The following is a 23,591-nucleotide window of genomic DNA, read 5'->3' on the forward strand; positions in this document are numbered from 1 at the left end:
AACATCAGACATCCACAAGTGACCTACAGAAGCACCCATTATTTCCCCCCACCCTGGCTAAGAAGATTCTCCTGTTTTCCAGTGACTTCCAGGCTTTTCCAAAACTGCAGATGTCTTGTAAGTCCCTACCATTTCAGACTCTTGCTTCGTACCCCTTATGCATCCACACACTTTACCTCTTTGTAGATCTTTCCTTTCTCCAGCTGGTTTATTTTGTCCCACTGCAGTGAGCCTTTATCATCCAGTTTTCGAAAAGGTCTGGAAAAAAAACCAGGGGAGACATCAACTTCTTTTGATTTTTGGCGACTGTTACCCAGCAACCACAACAATTGAATCAGAAAACTTGTTTACCTATGTAACAACTCGTAATAAAAAGCCCTACACATGAAGCGACCTTCTGCACTATTTTCTCAGGGAAAGTGAGAGAGAGAAATATCTTTTCAAAATGCTTCCATTCACTGTAACCATTTCATGCCAGTATCCCTAACAACTCTTCTCGCTTTTCAGATACAGAGAAAAAGGAAAAAAAAATATATTAACATGACTCCCTCTGAAATGCTATGGCTAAGAAGGCCTTGCCATTTAACATTTTGTGTCCTGTTCCAGTCTGGCTATGCCCCAGCCCAACAGAGTGTGGAATGTCTTAATAGGATAAAGCAGTCTGCAGAGTGGATGGAAAGCAGCCTCTGTGTTGATGGTGTCCGCAGCCGACCCAAGCTGGCTCCCGTTGTTCCCGAGGGCTTGACTCATTACCTTCCACTTGGACAGATGAAGCAAAACAAGGCTTAAGTTACTTGACCCCCATGAACATTCCTGCTCAATAGGAACATTGCTCCCTCTTGGGATAGAAGTTCCAAACTGTGAGTTCCCAGATCAAAAGCCTTGGTATGAAGCTGCTCCTGCTGCCAGCAGAGCACAGTCTTATCCAGAAGTATCGTATGATTCTGAGCTGCCACAGGGCAGAAAGAGTCCAGCCTCCCACCATGAACTCTACAGCCTACCTGGGGCTGTACCTACCTAGAGGGCTTTTCAACCAAACGTGGTTTCCAGGGCACACCCGCATTTTCCCTTGCGGCAGACACTTCCAGTTCACTACAGCTCGCCATCAGGAGTTCCCCTCACCTTGGATGTATGTGCCCTGTCACTCCACTGGCCCAATACACGAGTGGACGTTAGGCACCATGCAGCCATAAGATTTATCTCCTAGAGGGCCAGGTCATCACAGCTCCAGACTACATTTGTAAGACACTTCCAACCCACGACGTAAACCTTTACCAGGTCAGCACAGCTTATAAAGCCGTTTTGTAGGTTTACTCCTGTTTATGCTAATGGCCTGGAAAATGGGGGAAGAAAAGAAACAGAGAGGAAAGAACAGACCTCTCTCTTAAGGGCAGTAAGTTCTGGTCAGTCCTAAGTTGAGACAACAAAGCAGACATAAGTTCCCAGAGCAAAGAATCCAAAGAGCAAAGCGAGGACGGCAGCTTGCCTATCAGCTAGTCCCTTGGCAGCTCCTAACTGACCACAAAACCCAGCCACCACGTACGAAGGCTTCCAGAGCTGCCGATTACCAACCAGTATGTATCCAGTAACTTAACAACAAAACAAACAAAAAACCCAAACCACACAGATATTTGCTGTGGGGAACAGGAAAAGGGAAGGTTTTGGCATACTCTCAAGAGACCTAAAGCCAAGAAATGGCCAGTTCTCATACATACCATTCCACTCCTCTTTTCTTTCTGAAGATTTAAGTATATTATTACCCCTAAAAATCTAAGTTAAGCTCAGACCATGACAAAACTTATGAAGCTTAAAGACAGTCAATTTTAGAAACATGCCTTCCGCGTGGCAGTACCCATTCTATCCACTTATTCCCTGACCAGTCAGTTTTCATCTCCTCAGAGAGTATCTGAGAAGACAGCAGAAGGCTGGATGCCTGCTGGACCTCGATTATGCTTAGAAAACCACTACTTTTCTGGAAGGTAAAAGAAGCTGTTTGCTCTAGGGAAGGAGGCCCAAAACCTCAGGCCCACATGCAGCAGCGCAGCATTGCCCCAGGACACGTACTTCCGTCGATCAGTGAAGAAGTTGGGCTTGTCAGCTTGCACAATGACCATGTCAAATAAATCCCGCCAGTTCTTGCCAACCATATGTTTCATTCCTTTGTCCCTAAAGAAAAAAGAACAGAAAAGTTAACAGAGCCAGTACTCTTTTTTTTTTCACCCAACACACTGCATCTTTACAGCAGTCTGTCATAAATTTACTCTCATTCCAGTAACAAAGAAGCAGCATAGAGATCTGTGAATCCTCCAAGGCTGTCCTCATGGCATGGAGTATTGATGTAGCACTTTGACTGTTTCAAGCTGTCCCACCCCTTCTCCTGTACCATGGTAAGTGCTGAGAAGTCTGTGATGCAGCAAAAGCTGCTGGAGGTGATCCAAAGTGGCAGCTCGGGAATACTGTGCCCTTACACAGCTTTGTACCTTCTTCAAAAAGTGAGAGTCGATGTAAAGAGTGCTGCGGGGTGCAACATTCACCACAACCGGTTCCCAAAGAGCACTGTCGTGACTGTTGCCACAAAACCCTCTAGCGCACAACTTTCCAATGGTCACAGCAGAGACCGCAGTGCACAGCTCTTACTGTGCTGAGGTGACCCATCAGTGTGCAATAATGGTACTTACACAAAGCTAAAGGGACTGTTTGTAATGAGGAAGAGTTTCTTCTTGTGGTTCACCAGTCGGTTTAGCACAGCATAGATTTCATCCCCATGCAGAATATACTGTTCTATATTGGAATAAAACAGACATCATAAATCAAAAAGTTTTGGCGTAAGTCATGACCACATTTCTTTACAAACAAACAAACCTAGCCCCTCTACCACAAAGGGATGCAAAAAGCCTGAGTTAGATCCACCTCAGCAGGCAGATAGTGAACCATCGTGGTGACAAAATGGCCTTCCTCATCCTCAGTCATTGCATCTAGAGGAAAAAGACTGAGGAACAGAAAATGCTAGCAAAAAAAAGAGGGCTGAAAGCAAACCCTCACAAGGGCCAGTCACAGCCACTCCAGACCATGTTGCTGCCAGGAGCTTGCTTTCCCCTGAATGACCAGGAAGCCTTCCCAGATGGCACCTTTGCATGTTCACATCATGCCAAGGACCGCCATCCCTCACTTACGAGCTGAAGGAAACAGAAACACAACCAATGAAGTAGATGTTTCCTCCATTAAAATAGATCCTTCACCTGACCCTAAATATCATTTGGTTCTTAATGCCACTCTACCCCTCAGCTGCCTTTAGGCAAGGCACGATCAAGTTCTGTGTCCCCCGGACTCCTGTGACTGTGTGTGGGGCCTACACAGTTGTCTTACACAGACTGCCACATAGTACGAGACACATCAAAATGGATCTGGCACCAGAGCTCCATTTAACTCACCCAGATCTTTTTCAATCCATTTGTACATCACTCCTTTCACATGTACATCTCTAATAGCATCCTAAAGAAAAGGGCAGAGAAAAAAAATTTCAATTTTATGCATGGCATTCCTGTTTCCCAGCATGCAAACCTACTGTCACCACGGAGGAACAAACCAGTAATGATGCATCCCCGCTTCTTGCTGAATGAACAAAAGCTGCATTAATGCTCAAGAGAACGAGAACAGGCTCACCAACATGCCAAAAGGAACACCACAGTGGCTAGCTCAGCTGATGCAGTACAAGGGGAAAAACCTCAAAACCTATCTGTGAAAGCACCATTTCCTTCCTGCTACTGGAAACCAGCACATGTCAACACACTGTTATCAAGGCAATCACGACTGCAACTCCAAAACCATCAACTGCCCCAAAACTGTACTGGCCCAGACACTAGCTGGCTTTTCTTCCTCCCTATGCCTGTGGAAGCTCTGCCAAACGTGACCCAAAGGATGGGAGCATGGCCAAGGTGAACAGCAGCAGAGGTGAGCATCTGTAATTCCAAAACGCTCCCCACAAGCCAAGGAGGGCTACAGCTCCCAGCTCCGGATAGCCAGTGGGTACAGGCAGAGCAGAAGCTTCCACTAGGAGGCTGAGGGCTTTTTGCAAAAACAGAGATGCTGACTTTTCAGGAGGAAGGCAAGTTAAAACAGATTATTTTCAAGGGCATCCAAATATCCTCTATTTTCCAGGCCAGAGGCCAAGATGCAACACATTTTTGGACACACCCAGTTGAGATTCGTCCCAAGTCTCCATCCAATGAGATATGCCAGATACACAAAGACATTGCCAGAGCAGCAATACATTTTGCTTGTTTTAACAGTACCGTTTTCATCCCTGACAATTTAGATAGGTAAAGAAATGCTGCCTTTCCCCAGGACCCTTAAATCCCTGTTACACTACATGTGCTCCTTCAGGAGTTGCCCTTTCAGACTGGACTCCCACACTCACCACTGACGTTGCTACAGTGACACTTGCACACAACTCCCCACAGTCACCTGGTCTCACAGCAGTGCTGCTGAGACCTGCTTATCACCCCAAAATCGCTGCCTTCAAAATGGGGAGAGAACCAGAATTTACAACTTAGATGGGAGATGACAAAGGAGGAGGTGTCACCTCTTCAAAACAGAGTTTCAGGAGTCTCCTTCCACCATGTGGATTTGAATGGTAAAAAGGCAGAGGTCACATCTCATTCACCAAGAGACTGCCTTATTGAAAAGAAACTGAACAAAAAGCAAAAGCACTAACAAGGTTCCTGCAGATAAAACTGTGGTAGCCTGGGGAGGTGTCAAACAGGGCTCAAAAACTCAAAAACTATGAGAAAGCAGGGTAAAGAGGTTCTTACTCTCCAATACGAAGCAACCAAACTGGTGTGACCAGACTACTTGGTTTACAAGTCAGCTTCAAACTTTACCGTTGCCTCAGGGTCTGCCCTTTTGACTCAGCGCAGTGTCTGTATCACTCAACCTGCTCCCAAACACAAGGAGCTGCAATCAGAATTACTACTAAGAATTACAGAAGAGTGTCAGGTTTAGACATGTCTTAGCCCCCTGTTAGCCTGTGTTGCAATAACAGTCGGGGCTATGCAAGTCCTCTCGGACACCTGTCTGTGTAAGCACAAAAAGATCTCTGTGCTTATGTCTGCAAACCACCTCTTTCCACTTGCACTCACGTACTGTCAAGGGGAAAGTTTTGCAAAAATGTTATCCTCATCGTACAGAAAAAAGCAAGAACTCTTGCGGTGAGAACACAGGACAGCCTCCAACTTTCCAGTATAGATTTCAGGCACTGGCACAGATTTTCTGTCATAGCTTTCTTCCCTGCCTACCTCAGCCACTCCTCAGGAATTACCCATCCCTCAGCAATGGATGTGAAGACAAATGCCAGGATTAGCACTCAGGAATTTGAGGGTTTGAGCACACCATTTGCCCTGTATTGAGTATATATTAGGTGGTGGCGACCACCCACGTGCTTTCAAGAATTCAATTAGGAACGTGCCCATTTAGACCTCAAAAGAAGGTCCAGAAGACACTCTTGATAAAAGGCCTCAGGAGTCAGCTGCATCCCCTCTTCCCAACTTCCCCACCCCAAGAGCAAACCCAACAACAACTAACACCCTAGAAACATGTTAAGGTCTTGTGGGAAACTGGCTGGCATGCTCCTATCCGGCACTAACAGAAGGTCAGAACGTAAGCTGTAATCTCTGGCTGCAGCAAAGCTGACAAGGATCCTTATCACAAAAGCAGCAGCACCGGCGTGGTGCTCCACTTCCCTCACAAGACGACTGAACAACATATGTATGGGCTGCTACCAGTGGATGAGCGTAAGTTTCCCATGAGGTACAAATCAAAAACCTCTCTCCATGGAAAAAGGCGTGCAATAAGGCTTGGCTACCAAGGAAGACGCATCATCTGTCAACAGAGGTCACCCAGGGCAGCAATATCAAGCACTTACATCTTGCCTGCAGCATTAACTAAACTGTCAAACAGTACTCCCTAACAATGTTGATAATCCCAAGCAGCCATTTCAAATGCTGGGAGTGAAGCTGGAGGGCATAGGTAGCAGCACCTTGGAGTAACTGGCTCTTTAAAGCTAGTCACCCACTGGAAAACATCCCCAAAGGATCAGACGACTATGTAGCTGCAAAGGGAAGGGGTGGATTCTAAGAGCAGGCAAGGACAGGTGCTTCACAACAACTGCTGTATAAAGCAAACTGTTTGGTACGTGGTCAGACCAAGCCTCTTTGAAAAATGAGACATTAACATGAAAACATAGAGCTTAGAAGTTTGCAGTAGCAGAAAACATTTACACGAGCTTTGTGACATATTTCCCATGGAAGGACCTTCAACCTAACCAGTCTAGGCACTCCTGCAAGAGATAACATACAGCAACACCAGCTCTGTAGTACAGACAGAAAACTAACATGTTCTGAAAACACAGCTTTGAATATTCCCTGGTAATTTAATCTAAAGGGGCAACAATGCTGTCATATTAGGCTACTCATTAACAGCCCCTTAGGTTTGGGTACTGCAGAGCTCACCAGTGCTACCAAGCCAAAGGGCTCACAATTCTGATGAGATAGGAGCTATGGGGCAGCTGACATTTTACTTACAGATATATCCTTGTAAAGATGCACCTGGTCAAACTCAATACCATGAGTTATGAAGTAATCGATGACCGAAGAGAGCAGTGTCATTTCAGGAAGAGAAAAAATGTCCATAAACTGCTTAAGTGATGGACCCTGGAAAACAAAAAATGAAAAAGACACATTAAACAAAAAATACTTAAAATAATAATGCAAAGCCAAACAAACTCACTCACATCACCCAGCACCGTCTGCAAGGCATTCCAGGCTAACAACAAAAGAACCCAACAAAACACTCATGTGGGAAGTCCCAGCCACCCAGCAAGCAGCCCTCTCTTCTCAACCAAAACACTAACCTAATGCGTTAACACTTAACAAGAGAGGCTTCTGCTTCACAGAAATCGTTAAACAAACCCAGAATTATAAACAACATCAGATGAAGGTGCAGGAAGTAGGGAGTAAAATAATAACTTTAAAAATACACTAACTTTTATTACAAACCCATGCCCTCTGCTTCCCACCTGGCCTCTTGGTGTTAAAAGAGGTGCCAACAGACAGCACCCTGCTACAGAAGCAGCTGTGGCCCTTGCTGGAGATGCCCCATTGCTCATCTAAACCAGGCTGCAACACTGGACACACGGGCACCAAAGCTGCTCTAACCTCAGCCTAGCGAGGTTCCACACAGCCACACAAGAATCGCTCCAACAAGCAGTTTGCCAGTGCCTGTCTGGCCTTGAGTCACTACGGAAAACCCAGAGCAGGCACAAAGGAAAAGAACTTCAGCCCGCCCAGCGGTCAAGTGGAAATGGGCAATTAAATCCCGACCCAGCAAAACTCACCTTGCATTAGGCAAGGCTGCAGCTCTCCCATATATTTGCTATTTCTATTGCCTATCAATCACAAACCTATCAGCAGGTTAACAGCCAACTTTGGCTCCAGAGAGGAATTCCAAGTAAAATAAAGACTGTTTATTCAGTCTGTACCACCTGTGCAGAGGACTATGGTGAGTCTCACTGGTAAGCTGAAGCTGGAATCAATCTTTTCATCTTGCATCGCTCAAGTGCCAGAAGCCAAGGGGACATTTAGTAAGCCCTTGTGTATGAAAAGCAGTTCAGGAGGTGCACAGACCTCTCAGTGAACCTGGTCACCAGAGGTGCCAAGGCAATCCAGTCGTGCCATGCCTGTCCATGTGAGCTTTGAGCAACCCATGACTGAAGCCACAAAACTGCAACACTCTAGGATAATACTGGTCCACATCAGAAGGCAATTATTATAGCTATGTGAAAGAGAGACATGAAAGCACCCCCCAGAAGATCACACAAGGTACACATCGTGGAAGCTGACAGAGGGCACACGCTGTCTAATGACCAACACATGCCCCTCTCGTGTCAGGATGTAATAACGGGGTAACATTTCCCGTTTAGGCCGGTCTTGGAAGGGTAGAACAAGAGATGCACTCTCTGCAGCGCCATCTAAAGGCAATATTGGGACAGCACAAATTGGGGTCAAGAAAAACGGTGCAAAAAGGGCAAAGGAATAACAAATGGCATTTTTCTTGAGGTCTATTACCAAAATATACTGCAATCAAAAGCTATATCAGTGTGCTGAGGGTTACAAAATTTCCACCCAGCCAGCGTAGGACAACTAGACCTACAGCCATAGTAACACAAAGGACCCCCTCTGGTTTGGGCCACATACTGCACATGGCGGTGCTGCTTAGTGATACTGAGTCCTTTCAACAGACTTTGTCCGTTTTGATGCGACAGGAATATTTCTCCAACTAGTAAAATCAAAATTTCCTGCAAACAGCCTCCACCTTTTTTTCCTGCTCAGGGATTCTGGGAAAGAAGCAAGAGGGACAAAGACAGGCAGTTCCTACTGAAATCACTAGATGTGGGACTTAACAGAGTGCAGCACATCAACGACCTGTCCCACCTTTCAAGACCTTAAGCATAGAGGAGACAGTGAAATGTTCAGTGTTAACAGCAAACACTTACCTTGTCAACTCTGGTTTAATTTTTGTGCCTTGTGTCATTATCCTACAAGGCAAGTCCAGCTTCCCCCCCATTCCCTTTAGTAGCCTTGACTTCCTTGCAGCAGACACAGCGACCAAGTCAGGATGAAAACTGGACAATCGTTTTAGAATGCTACATACGCTTTTTCCACAACATCCTAGAGTTCTCCATTCTTCATTACAGGCCATCACTAGTTCTGCCAGCAAAAGCCACACTAGCTGCATCGCCTAACCCCTGTCAAGATCTGTGCCTACCTATTGCAGGCGTTGGGATGCCGATAGCTGTCCACGCACTCCTTCCAACAGAGGATCAAGAAAACTCTTAAGGGAGAGTATTTATATACTTCAGCTACATCAGTCCCACTTGTCTTACACCTTGTTGCCTGGAATCACCCCCTGGCAGACCTTCCTCTTACCCACACAGGTAGCAACATCAGCATGACAGACTAAGGACAAGATTAAAGATCCCTGCTACAGCCTCATTCCACACCAACCGCACTGCACCGGCTCACACCAGCAGTCATCTAAACCCAGATGCCTTCCCACTAATACGATTGTGGCACAGGCTGAGCAGACATTGCTGTATGCAAATGCCATTAGTTGTATACACTTTCATTCTCTTTGGGATCCACCTGTTAGTTTACGAAGTTCATTATACTACTAGGAGAGGAGATTTACCTCTTGGCAATGAATAACTTGCTATCCTTACTTCTGTGGCCAAATGTTATACGGAATTTTTCAATACTAACTACAGGAAATAAGAAAATATCTGGTACATACAAAGCAGCAAAGAATGGCACCTTGGCACGAGCACCTGGCCCTACAAAAGGCCACAATTCAAAGCAGATTTCATACTTAAAATTATTTTAAAAGAAAGGTGAAATCATCTCAGGTTTGCCAGGAGTGAGGAGAGTTGCACAGTGGGAGGCGAATGGAGTGCAGTTTACAGAGAGAGCAAATTCTAAGCAGAAACATCCTATTTCAAAGCTAGAAACAACACTGAGCTATAAACAGTATGTACTTATGCAGAAAGCAACCGCTCAGATAAAATTGTTCCCAAGAGAGACAGAGAAATCAAAAAGTGACCTTCCTGGAGACTTCACACAGCAGACTCAAAGGGATATTAGCAGAGGAAGCTTGCCCTAAGGCAACAGAACTAACAAAGGGCAAGAAACAAAGCAGTTCTGGAGGGAAAGGGATGTGAATGGCCCTGCTTGCCCACTGCACCGCACTAGGCACTTGAGGAAGAAAAATGTCTCCTAATTTCCTCTAGTTCAGACAACTCAAGGATTTCTACAGCTCCTATGGACAGACCTTCAGTAATTTACTGTGACAGTAAACTTTTCTGCCTAAAAAATCCCCAGTACTCATGGATGCCGACCCTATGAATAACATCCACTAAGTAGGTCTGAAGAGGCATGGAGGAAGATCCCTTTCATGAAGGAAAAAACCCTTACCCAACACCAAAGAAAAGGCATTGCAAGCACCCTGCTGCTACACACACGTACCCCCTCTCCTGCACAACTCACTGCAAACACCATCACTGCAGACTGCTTAGGTAGTAGCTTAGGAGCTAGATTTGGCCAAGGCACAAGCAGGGACCATCTCCCTGTCAGTCTCCAGAGCCATTCAGATATAGGCCAATAGCCCTGGGGTGTTTAGGAATGCTTAACAGATGGCTTTCACATGCTAAACTGCTAAATAACCTCTGGGGCAAATTCCCACTAGAACAAAAACACACACTGCAGCTCACTAGGGACTGAGCCTTTCCCAGTCCAAGGGAGGCTGGAGTCATTTACAAGCTCATACAATTCATTCTGTTTTCCCAGCTGTTAAAAGAGCTGCTGCATCATAGCAGTAAAGGGCTTACAATACCTTGCCATAGAAGTCACTCATCTGGTACAGGGGGATGTGCTGCGTACCACCGTAGAGTTCGATCACCTCTTCGTCAGGCACTGGTTTGAGCCCTCTAGATGCAAACCAGAAATAGTTTGTCAACAATCACCAGTCTGCACAGAGCTACAGAAACTGCAGAGAAAGGAGGTGGGACAAACAGGTTCCTCTCTAAAATTCACACGTTCCTCTTGCACAAAAGAAACAGCCGGAGAGCCTGACAGCTCCATGGTTTCTTAAGATTCACATAAAACCTTTCCCGACACATTCTCCAGACACCTTGTTTGCTCGTTCAAGTTAATTGAGGAGCTTTATCCACATTCCAGCTGAGAGTTCAGACAGCGGCTTCTCTCTGCATGCTGTCAGCCTGCTGACAGGACTGTCCCAGCAAATCGACCCCCCCACCCCCCACCCCCGGCCCTGAGTTGGCAGCACTGGGTAACTGTCAGTTTGGAGAGATTGCTTCCACGAGGTATACCACCATGAAATGCAAAGGTGTAGGAAAAGAGCTTTCTGAAAATAAGGTTTCCTTCTTACTCGGTTTTTCTAAGCAAGACAAGTTCTTCACTAAGACCTTTCAACAGAGGTCACTGGTTTTCCCCAAAACACTATAATCACAGGTATGGCTATGAGCTGTACCCTTCACAAGCACCAAGTTAGCTGACTGCTGCAGGTTTTGCCTCTTGCACAATTTTTGATGGCTGTTTACTCAAGCAGTCAGGAACTTTCTCTTTCTCCTTTCCTATTCAGTCATGGTACAGCCTCTAAGAAGTTAAAAGTTGCCTCAGTTGCGCTCAAAAAGCAAAGGACAGTTTAGGAAAAGGATACTCCAAGAAGGATAGTTACAAAAGGACAGTAGGAGGAAAAAAAAAGGTTTAAATGTGTTTTCACTAAGAATCTCTTTATGAAGCTGAAGTGAAATATGGGGCTGTACTAGCCCCCTCTGCCCTCTCCACTCCCCTCCACCCCCCAAAAACCTAACCGATTCAAAGAAGCCAATTCTCTCTGATTATGCAACTCCCTTCTTAATATTCTTTGAGTGTTTACTGCAACTGAAAGCTTAACAGTAAAAGGGCATAGTTCAAGAAAAAAACACACATTGGCTTCCATGCTCAGGAAATAGAACATGGATTTACAGGAGCTTTGCTACCGATATCTATGAATAGACGCTTCTACTGCTTCTTACACACCAACCCCACTCCACATTGGGGCAAGGTTTTCTCCAGTCTCACAACTTTTTGGAGACAAGTCTACTCTGCACTGCTTTAGCCACTCACTTCAAAGCATGCCCAGCTCTCTTTGCACAGCAACAGAAGAAAAGGAAAAATAGGACAACCTAGGCCTTAAACTGAGCCTAGATTCCGATGCATCATTACTTCATTGATATGTCTGCGCTGCTTTAAGATTTTGTTTGCACATCCAGACCACCCTCCTCTTAGCTTTGTGACAAGGCACAGCAGATGACTGCTGGGATACACTCCTGCCTGGAGAAGACAGGGCCATATGTGGACCACATATGGAGTGGTGCTTTCCTAAGTGGTGCTTTCCTAGTCACAGTTTGCTCACAGACATTAACCCAGGCGTGCTGTAGCTGCAACTCAGACATCACGCAGAGTACGTGATCAGATGTGTTATTAACCATTACAAAAAGCTCCAGGTCTTCCCACCCACACTTGGCTTGAAATGCTTGAGAAAAAAACCTCCCTGCAATTATATGCCAAGTAAGCATCTGAAGCAAGTGCAAACAGGATAAGCCAGATGAGACTGTGCTCTGCTCAAACCCGCCCCCCCCCCCCCCATTTGCCACAAATATACACTCAGATTTAGCAATCCACTTTCGCATATATGAGCATTTAGAAAATAATTTTCAAAACTGACAGACCTATACGCTGTTCCTAGCTGGACATAATGGAAAGCATCGATCTTCATGAGAAGACTCTGTGATAAGACATAGATATTTACTGTTAGAATTGAGTAGGTTTACACTGAAACCTTATGTAAGTTTCAAGTTTGACACAAATGACATTAAGAAAATAAAATCCAACATAAACATCCCACATTATGTACTTTAAGCTGCACTTAACTCTCCAGCCACTTTTACACAGGCTCACTCATACCGTGACTTTTTATTGGCCTCTCCAGTAAAAGACTGTCTTTCTATGAGCCAAAATATCACTGTCTCTTACACTCCAAAGTTTGTGGACAGGGATGCAGTTAAAAAACTGAGAGAACAAAGTTTCTGTAACTCAGACAGTCTCTTCTTATCTCCTTTTCAAAATCACATACATTCCAAAGGAGCTTTGTGTGCACAAGAGATCCATTTCTTGTCACATTCACGTTAAGCAGAACAAAGTGGGCAAGTTTTGGTTTAGAGTGCAGCTGCACCCAGTCATTTTCTTCACACAAGAGCTCTCCCCTCCACCACTTTTTACTCTCCCCAACAGACATTTAAGGAGGGATGTTTAAGAGCACATAAGACTGGTAAAAGAGCTTTCTTTGCATTTATTTTTTTATCAGACTCCCCTATTCATCAGTCATCCCTTCTCCATCCATCATTCTGACGCCATAACACAAATCATCGGGGCATGGAAAGCAGCCTCACGCTAAACCCATATCGCTCTGCAACTTGAATAAGGACAGAGCATCAAATTATTTGTACTGTTTCTACCATAGTGCAAGGTAATTCATTACACAGAGCACTCACAACCTTCAGGCACCTTCTTTTACCACAATACCATATTGCTGCAACTTGCTACACCGTGGGCAGACCTCCCACTAGTTTGTGAGGAGTGCAGGCAAATATGTTGAAAGATTTACTTAAGATAGGCACTACCCAGGTTTTTGCGTGTTTTGCAAACTCTGCTCCTGAGAAAAGAAGAGTTCTCATCCTCTACTCACTCAAGGGGTGCTCTGCTTGGTGAGGCTCTGTGTTTCTGTGATATATCAGCCAGAGATTTAAACAGGAAAAAAAACCACTTAAGTTGTCATAGATTTACTCCTCACTTTACAAAGTCAGAGGCATGAGCAGTCTGCTGCCATGCCATCACCACAGGTAGGACAAAAGACATGGGAAAACTCTATATCGTTTTTTTTCTTCATTTTCTTTTCTTCCCACTGCTGGAGAACAGCGCATACACTCCAGCTTGTACTGCCTGCTTCCCTGAATGTGCTCAAAGCTCAGCATAAGAAAAGCTACTACAGTGAAGCGACTTTCTCTTCTGTGCTTACACCTGACTGCTTGGCTGCAGCAGCCAGCATGACATCACTGGGCATCAGGCTTTCAGGGAATCAGTCCAGAGTACTGAAAAGGGTTAAAGCTAACGCTTGCACTTTGCTTGCCCGTGCTTCTAAGAAGCATGCATTTTAAGTAGCTTGGATCTCTTTCCAGGCAGTCCTATTATTTGGGGTGGGGGTGGGGAAGGCTTCCTAAAGCATTCTCCTGACAAGTCGTTTCTATTATTAGTGTTAGACATAATGCCTCTGCTCCTGGCAAGTACTCATAGATGCAGGATTGAGGTTTGTTGTTTAAACTTCATGAAAGACAGAAATGATCACACAAACAAGGCTACGTTTTCTATTAATTAGCTTGTAGAATTAACTGACTTTTAAATTGGCAAGGCTGTTTACCAGATCTTAGCCAGGATGTCCCATTCTGCTAAAAGCTATGCAAACACAAAAGACATCTCTCCCTTGGAAGGTTTATAAGCAAGAAGAAGCCACACAATGAAAAGCACAGCCACCTGGACTCACTGACAGTTTGGTGATCAATGTTATTGCATGCAATGACAGAAAGTATTTCCACTAAAAGCATAACGCAATGGAAGACAAAGCCCAGGAGACTGGACTTTGTACAGCTTACCTTTTGTACATCATAGTGAAGTCCCCGTATGGCAAACCCTGGAATGTAATCATACTTCCCAAGCCCTTCTGGATACTGGGAAGACAAACAGTGACATCGTTAGAGGCATAAGCATTGGGTTACCAACAAAATTATTTCTCCTGTTGAGCTGGATTACTTTTACTCATAGTCTTAACCCAGGAGTAAACCAACCAAGGAACAGATGCACTGGCATGTTGCCCCTTCAGTGAAGAAGACGGATGAATGGAGGAAGACATAAAGGATCAGGATCCCCAAACTAGTTTCTCTCATGTAAGGGACACTAGTGAAAATGTAAGAGATCCGCTCAGGCAGTGAGGACACATCTAGTATGCTCTAGTCAATGCATATATTTGGCAAAGCAACAACACTGCAGAGTCCCTCTAAAAAGAAAGACATGATGAGAAGAAAATGCACAGACCAGTCACCTACTGTAATCAGGGTGCCCATTATGGGGCATTCTATACAGTGTCATCTATACTGACTTGCACATGTCAAGTCCTGTACGGTTTCAGTGTTGGCCCACGGTTCATGTTTATCCACCATGTGTACCTCAAACCAGCAATTCTGTAGGCATCATTTCCATAGTTAAGTAAAACAGACCAGACCTTTCTAGACTAAGGTTCCTGCTACATATTTATAAAACCTCAGGAATATAGAGCACAGTAAGTTGTCTCAAAGGAAACCGATTCCATGCACAGACAAAACTTTCTGCAATCAAAGATCATGAGACACAGAATTTATCTCAATAGAACAAGTAATAGACACATGCGCAGAATGCCATTTTGCAAGCAGTCTGGGGCATCCCAACAAAAGCAGCAAGCTTAATTGAGTGGAAATTCTTAGCACATCGTTACCTTGAATTGCTCTATTAGTATGTCTCTGGCGGTGTTGAAAATCATAGAGTGTAGTAAATTAGAATACTGTGCCAATGTGTAATCGTAGTCAAAGCCGTATATCTCCACGTCTCCCAGGCTGATCTCATTGTTAGCGTAGATAGCGGCCGGGTTGAGGAGATTGCAGACTCCTGGTGGAAGGAGGTCTAAGAGAAGGGAAAGGGGAGAGGTTAGAGAAACTGAGAGAATCACTGAAATGTCAACTTTTTGTTCTGGACCTGGCAGCAGCTGGAAGTACCACACAGCAGCAGCAAAGGAGCACAGTGCTGCTGTCGAAGGCTCCTGCCATTAACTCGCTCAAATAATCCTCCCCGTGAAAAAAACACACTGTGAAAGCGCTGGCTGCCTCTGTTGATGGTGCTAACCACCTCCACAGCAAGACTGACCTTTTGTGTCAGGAAGATGCAAAACAATGTCCTGGGGTCTCTGGCCTACATGAAGCAAAGCAGACCAGATTCCGAAGTGTCCGATTTCTAGCTCACAGCAGCTGCAGTTCAGGCAGGCTCAGCAATGGGAAAGGTAGCTGCAATGTATCACCAGAAAAACACCCGCTCCTCACAAAACTTGCTGGAGACAAACAGGTTAACTCTCTTCTTTAAAAAGTCTAGATGACTTCAAATTAGGAATTTTGAGGTTTGTCTTTTGGCATTTTTTGTTTCTCACAGAAGCAGCCAGACTTCACAGAGCAATCCTGCAGGTACTGTTTGGGCTTTTTTTTATTATTATTAATGGGCTGGATAAAACAATGTTTTGTACAAACACCAACAAAATGTAAAAAAAAACCCCACACTAAGCTACGTTCCTGGAGCACGTAATGCTGATAGCAACAAGTTCTCTGCTTTCCTCTGATAAACAGCTGTGGAAACCTCAGACGTTGCGTGTGGTTTGTCACTTCAAAACAGGGCTACTCTTCAAGATGCTTGTGAACAACATTGTGCTCCCCAGAGCACTGGGAAAACGGAGGTTAAGTCACCTGGAAGCTGAACTACCTGTACGCCTTTTTTTCAGAGCTAGTCTAGAGAGCAGAGAGCTTTAGCTGCAGTACAGTGGGAGAGACAGGAACAGATCCTCCCCAGGCTTCCTGCCCCACAAGAGCTGCCCATTGCAAGATGAGAAAGAGCAACAAAAATAGTTCCCTGTAGTACATTGCCTAGTCACATCCACACTGGGAGACAGAGAGGGGAAGGAGATGTTTCCTCCCTTCTCAAAGACGGGTAATTTTCCCTCTGAATTATAGGAAAAATGTAGACATTTTCCAGATCCTACACAGCATCTGCAGGTAGGATTTTTATTTTTCCCTTCCTACCTTAACTTTTGGCTTTTAGCAAGAACCCTTGTGCCGGTTCTTTAGTGCTTCCTTGCTATACAACCAAGTTTCATCTGAAACTAGAACAAAAAAAAAGCATTATTAGAAAGAGACACCAGCCATTCCCAATAAAGACTCTGTCTGGAATGATTACAGAATTTAGGTTAAAGTCCAAAGTACATTTTCAAGCACTAATCCAAAAAGGTGACCAAAGAAACAGGATCCAGATATATAATAATAGTTATTTTTCAGAGGAGATGCATTACAAAACATACCCATCCCTCTCTCCTAACTGACTTGACTTTGGTCTTCAGATGCAATTCACCAGATCAACTACAGAGGAATTACTACAAAAGCAAGCAGTATTTTAAGGCAGAAGGGCTGACTCACTGGCTACGCAGCAGGAACAAGAGCTCTCTTTCAGTGACTCTGCTGGAGGCAAAGTTTCTGGAAGAGGCTGAAGACAGCGGACACAATCAGAGTACTTCCCACTGGGATTTTTAAAAGACTGGAAACATAAATAGGGTTCAGATGATCACAACTTTCATCTTCTCATCATAAATGCTCCTTGCACCATAAACAAACAGAGCTCCGCTTCCTGCCCTCACCTCCAGATAACTTGTGGGAAGATCTTTTTCTAAGCATACTCTGGGATTTGCAGGGTGTTATTTTTCTTCCTCACAAGGAAACTGACACAACCATAATCACATCACGGTGCAAATACCCAGAGTTTTCCTCTTCTAATGAAAGCACTATTTGCAACCCACTTGCTGCTACTGTATCCCTACAGAGAGGTCAAGCTCTTCCAACATTCACCATCTGCAAACATTTATGACAACACATTTTGATAGACTGAGAGCAGCACAAAATATTGTTGCCTGAATCTCATCTCTCCTTTCCTAGGAGACATGAGACCCATCTAGATTCAACAACATATGCCAGCCACAACTTTTGCAAAACTACAGTCAGGAAAAGCTAAGGGAGCAGTACGATTTTGTAACAAGGAAAGGGTAGCCTAAGATTTGCCAAGCACATGAAGTGAGTCTTATCTGTGATCAGAAGCATAAGCAGAAACTGCCACAGTATGATTTATGATGTATATTTAGACCCACTGGATGAAGCAATATTCCTCCCTGCCAGCCTCAAACGTGCAGAGCCTCTCCACTGTTCGCTGACAGTCTCCTGCCCAGACCATTTCACCCCACTCAGATATTTTTGTCACTAACTTACACAGCATGTTCTCTCTTAACTTCGTAAGAGCCAAAAAAGGCTGCGTATGCTAGCCAAAACACTTTATCACCATTGCCTCACACACAGTGTGTTCCCTACGCACACCTGCCGGAGCACCCCACACCTTGCTGTGCTTCCTATCCACACATCACGGTCACCAGACCAACGCAGAGCAGCTTGCTGACAGCTTGCTCTTTCCACGCCGCCATCCTCCATCTTAAATTTACAGTAGTTTCAAAGTCACTGATCTGCTAGAGAGGAGGAAAAAACTCTGGGTTTCAGTCCAGGGACTCATGCTGCACATTTGGCTCAGTGTAAATGTCCATTTGCAGCACCCTCCTCAATAAAGCGGCAGGCGTCCATCTCCTCTTTAAGTTCACACAGTCTCTCCGCAGGCTCAAACTAGGGCAGGGAAGAGACAGAAGCTGGGAACACATGCAAGATCAGTTTCTATACCAGAGCCCAACCATGCCTGCCTTCCTGAGCCAGGTTTTAAGAAGTTTGGGGGTTTGTTTGGTTGGTTTGCTCTGCTTTTTTTTTTTTCTCTCTGCCTGGGATCTTTGCCTCAGTTTGCATGGCAATTGTCAGGTCATAACAAACCGATGACAACTCCAGAAGCCCACAGAGATGCCATTTTTCAAGAATGATAGCTTTCGGTTTTTCCTCTGCCAAGACACCGTAACAGATTGCTGGACAGATACAATAAATTACAGTAAGAAAAAACCCAAAATTAAATCCATTTTTGCTTATTAAAAAAATATAATCCCAACTATTCTTTCCATCTGGGTCCTAACTGGAAAAGGGAGATGATACCAAAAGTTAGTCACTGTCTACTCAGCACTTCACCCAGGAAGTATGATCTAAGGGAGAACCACCATGCGTACATCTGAGGACAGTAGGAAAAAAACCTGCTCTTGCAATAGATAGAAACCCCTGGAATCTGCACACTTGCACAATTTGCTCCGGTTTGCAACTCTGATGGTTTTAAGGGAAGTGTCTGCATATCCATGGTACACGATGAAACTCAGCAACAAAGGCAGACCACAAGAAAGCGTGTTTGATCTCATGCATTTTTTACACGTGGGTGTAAATACAAGGTGAACACACATTGCCTTCACTTTAAGGGCCCTGAACAGCTGCTTAAAACCAGAATATCTTCATGACAGCACAAGCGTCTCTTCCCAGGCAATAGCCCACATTGTTAGAAAGCAATAACACTCTATTTCCAACATGACAGCAGAGACGGAAACAAAAGCAGGTAATTAACTGTGAGCAATGGTTAGAGATGCCAAGACACCATATGGCCCTTTCTGATGTGAAAAAGCTCCAGTGCCAAGCACGTCCCATGCTTTTCTGAGCTCTCAGGGGTACCAACAGCATCATGCAGGAAACACTCCATTTCTCTCAGCCTCAGATGCAGCATGTTAGCGAAGAATAATACACACACACAAAAAAAAAGGCAACTCACACCCACCTCTCACACCCTTTGTACTCCCAGAGGTCTAGCACAGCAGACATCGCACTAATTTCTTTGTAAGACTAGCAAGAAAAGGAATGATACTGAAAAGCAGATGGCCACCATCCTCCACATTCTTCATGAATCAAGAAGTTCCCTTTGCTCACACTGACTTGCTTTCTAAAGACAAACTGCCAGTTTTCCTCCCTTCCGAGTACCTCTTTATCCTTTTTTAAGTGTTGTTTTGTACCATTTCCCGCAAAGCCCTCCAACCCGCTGAAGACGCCTCTACCAAGAGGGTAGGGAGAGGGAAATACTACTTAAAAGAACATTAAATCACAGAGGAACCATATTAATAGAGTGTTGAAAATTACTCTGGAGCATACTCTTGAATTTATGCCATTATGCCTAAATATTTTGGCATTTCTCACCAAAAGTGAATGAACACCAAGCAAAAGTAGTATTAAAAAATATTGCTTCATGCCAACATTACATTTTTTATATACACAAAGGCACTAGACAAATGCTGCTATAGGAGTTCTTTACAAGAAAAAGTGTTTACATTTAGGGAAAGCAGGATTGGGAAGTTAACATAACTGGTCACACCTCCAGTTCTGGTTGCTAATTGTCATTCCCAGTCCCAGCTCAATCCATAGGTGCCACAACCCGCGAGACATGCACACTCCCTAAGCAATTTGCAGGGCATTTATTATCATAGCACTAGACCAGTTTACTAGTTTGACAAGGAGTGAGTGCTTCAATCTTTGTGCCTGCTTGAAATTAGCAACACAAACAGAACCAAAATGTGCTGAACTGTAAAAAACACCTCTGCACCACACCAAAATCACTAATGCAATGATCACACAGGGGTGTCATCTCTCCCACTTCCACATGTAATGGGCACATGTCGCTGACTGCAGTTTACATTATTTAGATGCAAAGGTATCTCTGGATCTACACGACCTAAAAAGAGTAAGGACTACCTCCGAGCTACACTCTCAGTATTACCAATGCTTAATCAAGTTCTTGCTGTCTGCAAACTTGTCTCTATCCTCAGTAATTCTCACATTTAACCATGATCAAGCTTGTCATGCAGAGGCAATAAGTTATTTTAAAGTTTCCTTAGGAAAGCTGTTTTGTAGCCACGTTTACAAGTTTGAAAGATCTAGGAAAAAACATATACACTTGCTTACAGCCAAATCCTCACTCACTTGCCCGTTCCACTGAGTTTCAGGATTGGATGCTTCCTAGAGTGCAAGACTTCAAGCACTGCTTACTGAGAAAGCGTATCAGCCTTCCTTGACACTTCAGATATCATCAAATCAGAATACAACAAGTCTTGCTCGACACCACCCTTCTGACAAATGCGATTATAGTTTTCTTTTTGGCAGAGAAGGAAAAAAACCCTAATAAAAGCACATTAGGTGGAAGTAGTAGCCTCAAACTCTTACAGGTAATGAAATTTGGTCCTAAGAGTCAGTGTTGCAAAAGACAGGGGGAATAATGAAGAGCATGGCTTCTCCTGAGTCAACATGAACGGTAGGTTTTACCTCAGCAGCACCTTTTGTATAGCTATGTTGTGCTGTTGTTTGTATCACCACACTCAAGCCTGGCAGAACACAGACATGTTTCTATAAAGTTGAGAACTTCTGGTGCCTGGGCTCTGGCCACCAAACCTGTACCACTGCTGAGCTTTACTGCACAGAAGCTCTTGTCCTACACATCCTGCCCTGTCCAACCTGCTCAGCATTTATCACTGCAATCCCCTCTGCACAAAAATGAAACGTTGCTCTACAAATCAGGTCCTAAGCACAAGCTGGTTTGAAGACACATCGTAAGTTCTCCTGGCAGAGATCTCTGCAAAACCAATAGTGGTAACTGACAATATAGGACAAAGGACTTCCTAAAGGTGGAGCTTCAGATCAGGAAGGAGAAGGTGGCACCACAGGAGCCTTCTCAAACTCAGTGCTGATAAGTATTGAGATGTGATGATTTTTTCAAATCCATAACCAAACCATAGACTTTCACTTTTACATCTGAGTTTGAAATCAAGAACAAAGGAACAGGCTGATGCCACGTTTTGCACGTCTCAGTGTAGTCGTCAAAGCAACAATTAAAAACCAACATGGACCAAATCTGTTTATGCCTCTTCTTGACAGGACTTGAATAACAGCACAGTCTTGAAATTTTGGTTTGGGCAACTATTCTTTAAACAAACGAGGGCTGCCTTATTCAACATGTCTAATAGTTACCTGAAGGTCTGTAAAGAGTCTGCTCTGTAACACATGGGCTACTTCACCCAGCTTCATTTGACCTTTAGTCCTGCTCATTAGTTCTCCACCTCAAGTAATTAATAACTGTATCTTTTGCATCCCAACAAAGTGCAACTGTGTGAACACAAACTTCATAATCTGCCACACAGTAAACTGAGAATTTTCCCAAGAGATGATGATGCAGCCTATTAACAAATTCGCATTTATGGTTTCAATACTGTTACGGAAAAGAAAAAGAGTGCCTTATTAACGTCCGAACACCATGACAAGTCTTGCAAGCTGGAACTTCTTTCAAGCAGTGGTGCTAAAACCACAACTCAGTCTTGGAGCAGGGACTTAACATGAAGCTACTGTCCTCTGTCAGCACCTTGTACTGCCTTCGACAGCTCAGGCAAAGGAGCTCACATCCTGCAAAAGCTGGAATGCAAGGATTCAGTGGCCAGTTCCTTTACATTTCTGCATCATGAAGGACTTTCGATTTTTATGTCAAATCTCGTCTACTGGAAGGTGGGGAGGAAGACATGACAGCACTTGTCAGTCTCAGAACAGTGAGACGGTTCTTCCAGATGCCTATGGCTGGCTGCCATCCTTCTTCAAACCCTTAGAGAAACGAAAGGTAACTGAGAGCTATTTAACAGCAGACACAAAGTCACACTTCCTAGCTCTCCACAGTGCTTACCTTCAGCATTCCAAGATTCCAAGGAAAGTTTCCTGCCCTTCTGCCATGAAAGCTTTTCTTATTTTTTTCACATTTTTAGGCGAGTTTAGTACAGTGAAGGTCTGCTGCTGCCAAAAAGGCCACAGCCCTGTTTTACACATGGACAGATGTGGCTGGTGGCATGAGTTTTCCCCTTGCTTAGCAAGATTTCAGTGTACCCAACCAAGCCAGTAATTTCTTGGTCTAAGGACCAAAAACACACATGCATGCACATGAGTAAAAGGTGTTTTGCATCTGTAACACAAACTAAGCTCAGGATCAGGAGACATCCTAGCAGCTACAGCATCAGCCTTCTCCATGCTCACCCTTCTGCCAACCTTGAGTTACAAGCTGGACCCTGGTCTCCTCACCATCTCAGTCAGCATCACTAAACAGTGATGCTGTCCTAGTCTAACCTCGTTTCCACATGGCAAATTAGAGACAAATGCAACAAGCCCTTTATTTAGCCCATTTGCCACGATGACACTCGTGTCAGGGAGGCCAGTCATCAAGAACCCCACTCTGCACGTCCTGCAACGCTGAGACCAGGGATCTTCCCAGAGGGAAGCCCAGGACGGGGAGAGGATGATCAGGGCCGTGTTTCGGTAGAAATAACAGTCCCCGAGGGCCCGGCGGCGGCGGCAGGCATTGCCAGGGAGAGGGCTTCCAGCCCGGCGGCTGCACAGCGACGGGCACGTCCCCAGTCCCGCAGCGTGGGGAAGGCGCCGAGATGCAAAGGGGGAGGAGGGAGAAAAAACAAGGAGAGAGGCCGAGCGCGGCGGGACGTGGCAGCCGGCGGCCGAGGCAGCCCTTACCGTAGACCAGCTTCTTCATCTCGTGGTACCTGGCCCACAAGTAGGTCTTGGTGTCGGCGCCCTCGGCCGGGAGGGGCTGGCTGCCCGCGGCGGGGCCAGGCTCGGCGCCGCGCCGGGCTCTGCCGGCGGCCGGCGGGTGCTGCTCCTTGGGCTGCCCGTGCCCGCCGTCCCCGGGGCACTGGCTGGCTTTAGGGCGGCAGCTCTGGCAGGAGACGGCCACGGCGAGGAGCCGGGGGGCCGCGCCGCCGCCCCTCCTCAGCGCCGCCATGCCCAGCGCAGCCATGGTCCCGCCGCAGCCTCGGGCAGCCCGCGCTCGGCCGGGGCTGGCCCCGCTGCTCCGCTACGCGCCCCGCCGCCCCGGCCCGCGGCGGCACCCGCCGGCCGGCCAATCCCCGCCGCCCCGTGTGCGAGGGGGCCGGGCGCGCCTCGGCGAGGGAGCCGGGGGGCGGCGCTCAGCGCCCGCCCGCGGAGGGGGGCGGAGGGGCGGCGGGGACCGGGCGGGCTCCCCTGGCCGCGCTCCGGCCCCTCGGGCGGGGGGCGATGGGGAGAGGGGCGGGGAGGGGGCGGTGGTTCCTCACTGCGG

The 23,591-nt window shown here is 45.6% G+C and overlaps 1 protein-coding gene across 1 annotated transcript in view; it reads right to left on the reverse strand.

The window, feature by feature from the left end:
• The window catches only part of NT5DC2 (5'-nucleotidase domain containing 2), a 28,706-nt gene extending 5,309 nt beyond the window's left edge, over positions 1 to 23,397 (reverse strand). Inside the window, exons 1-10 of the mRNA XM_040590179.1 lie at positions 23,009 to 23,397; positions 15,193 to 15,377; positions 14,318 to 14,392; positions 12,341 to 12,396; positions 10,441 to 10,534; positions 6,579 to 6,707; positions 3,432 to 3,492; positions 2,679 to 2,781; positions 2,065 to 2,166; positions 177 to 258 (exon numbers count right to left, since the gene is read on the reverse strand). Coding sequence (XP_040446113.1) covers positions 177 to 258; positions 2,065 to 2,166; positions 2,679 to 2,781; positions 3,432 to 3,492; positions 6,579 to 6,707; positions 10,441 to 10,534; positions 12,341 to 12,396; positions 14,318 to 14,392; positions 15,193 to 15,377; positions 23,009 to 23,291 — 1,170 coding nt within the window. The 5' untranslated portion in view covers positions 23,292 to 23,397. The remainder of the gene's footprint in view (positions 1 to 176; positions 259 to 2,064; positions 2,167 to 2,678; positions 2,782 to 3,431; positions 3,493 to 6,578; positions 6,708 to 10,440; positions 10,535 to 12,340; positions 12,397 to 14,317; positions 14,393 to 15,192; positions 15,378 to 23,008) is intronic.
• Between the last annotated feature and the right edge of the window lie 194 nt (positions 23,398 to 23,591).

The sequence above is a fragment of the Falco naumanni genome, chromosome 4, assembly GCF_017639655.2.
Source record: "Falco naumanni isolate bFalNau1 chromosome 4, bFalNau1.pat, whole genome shotgun sequence".
NCBI classification, from domain to species: domain Eukaryota; kingdom Metazoa; phylum Chordata; class Aves; order Falconiformes; family Falconidae; genus Falco; species Falco naumanni.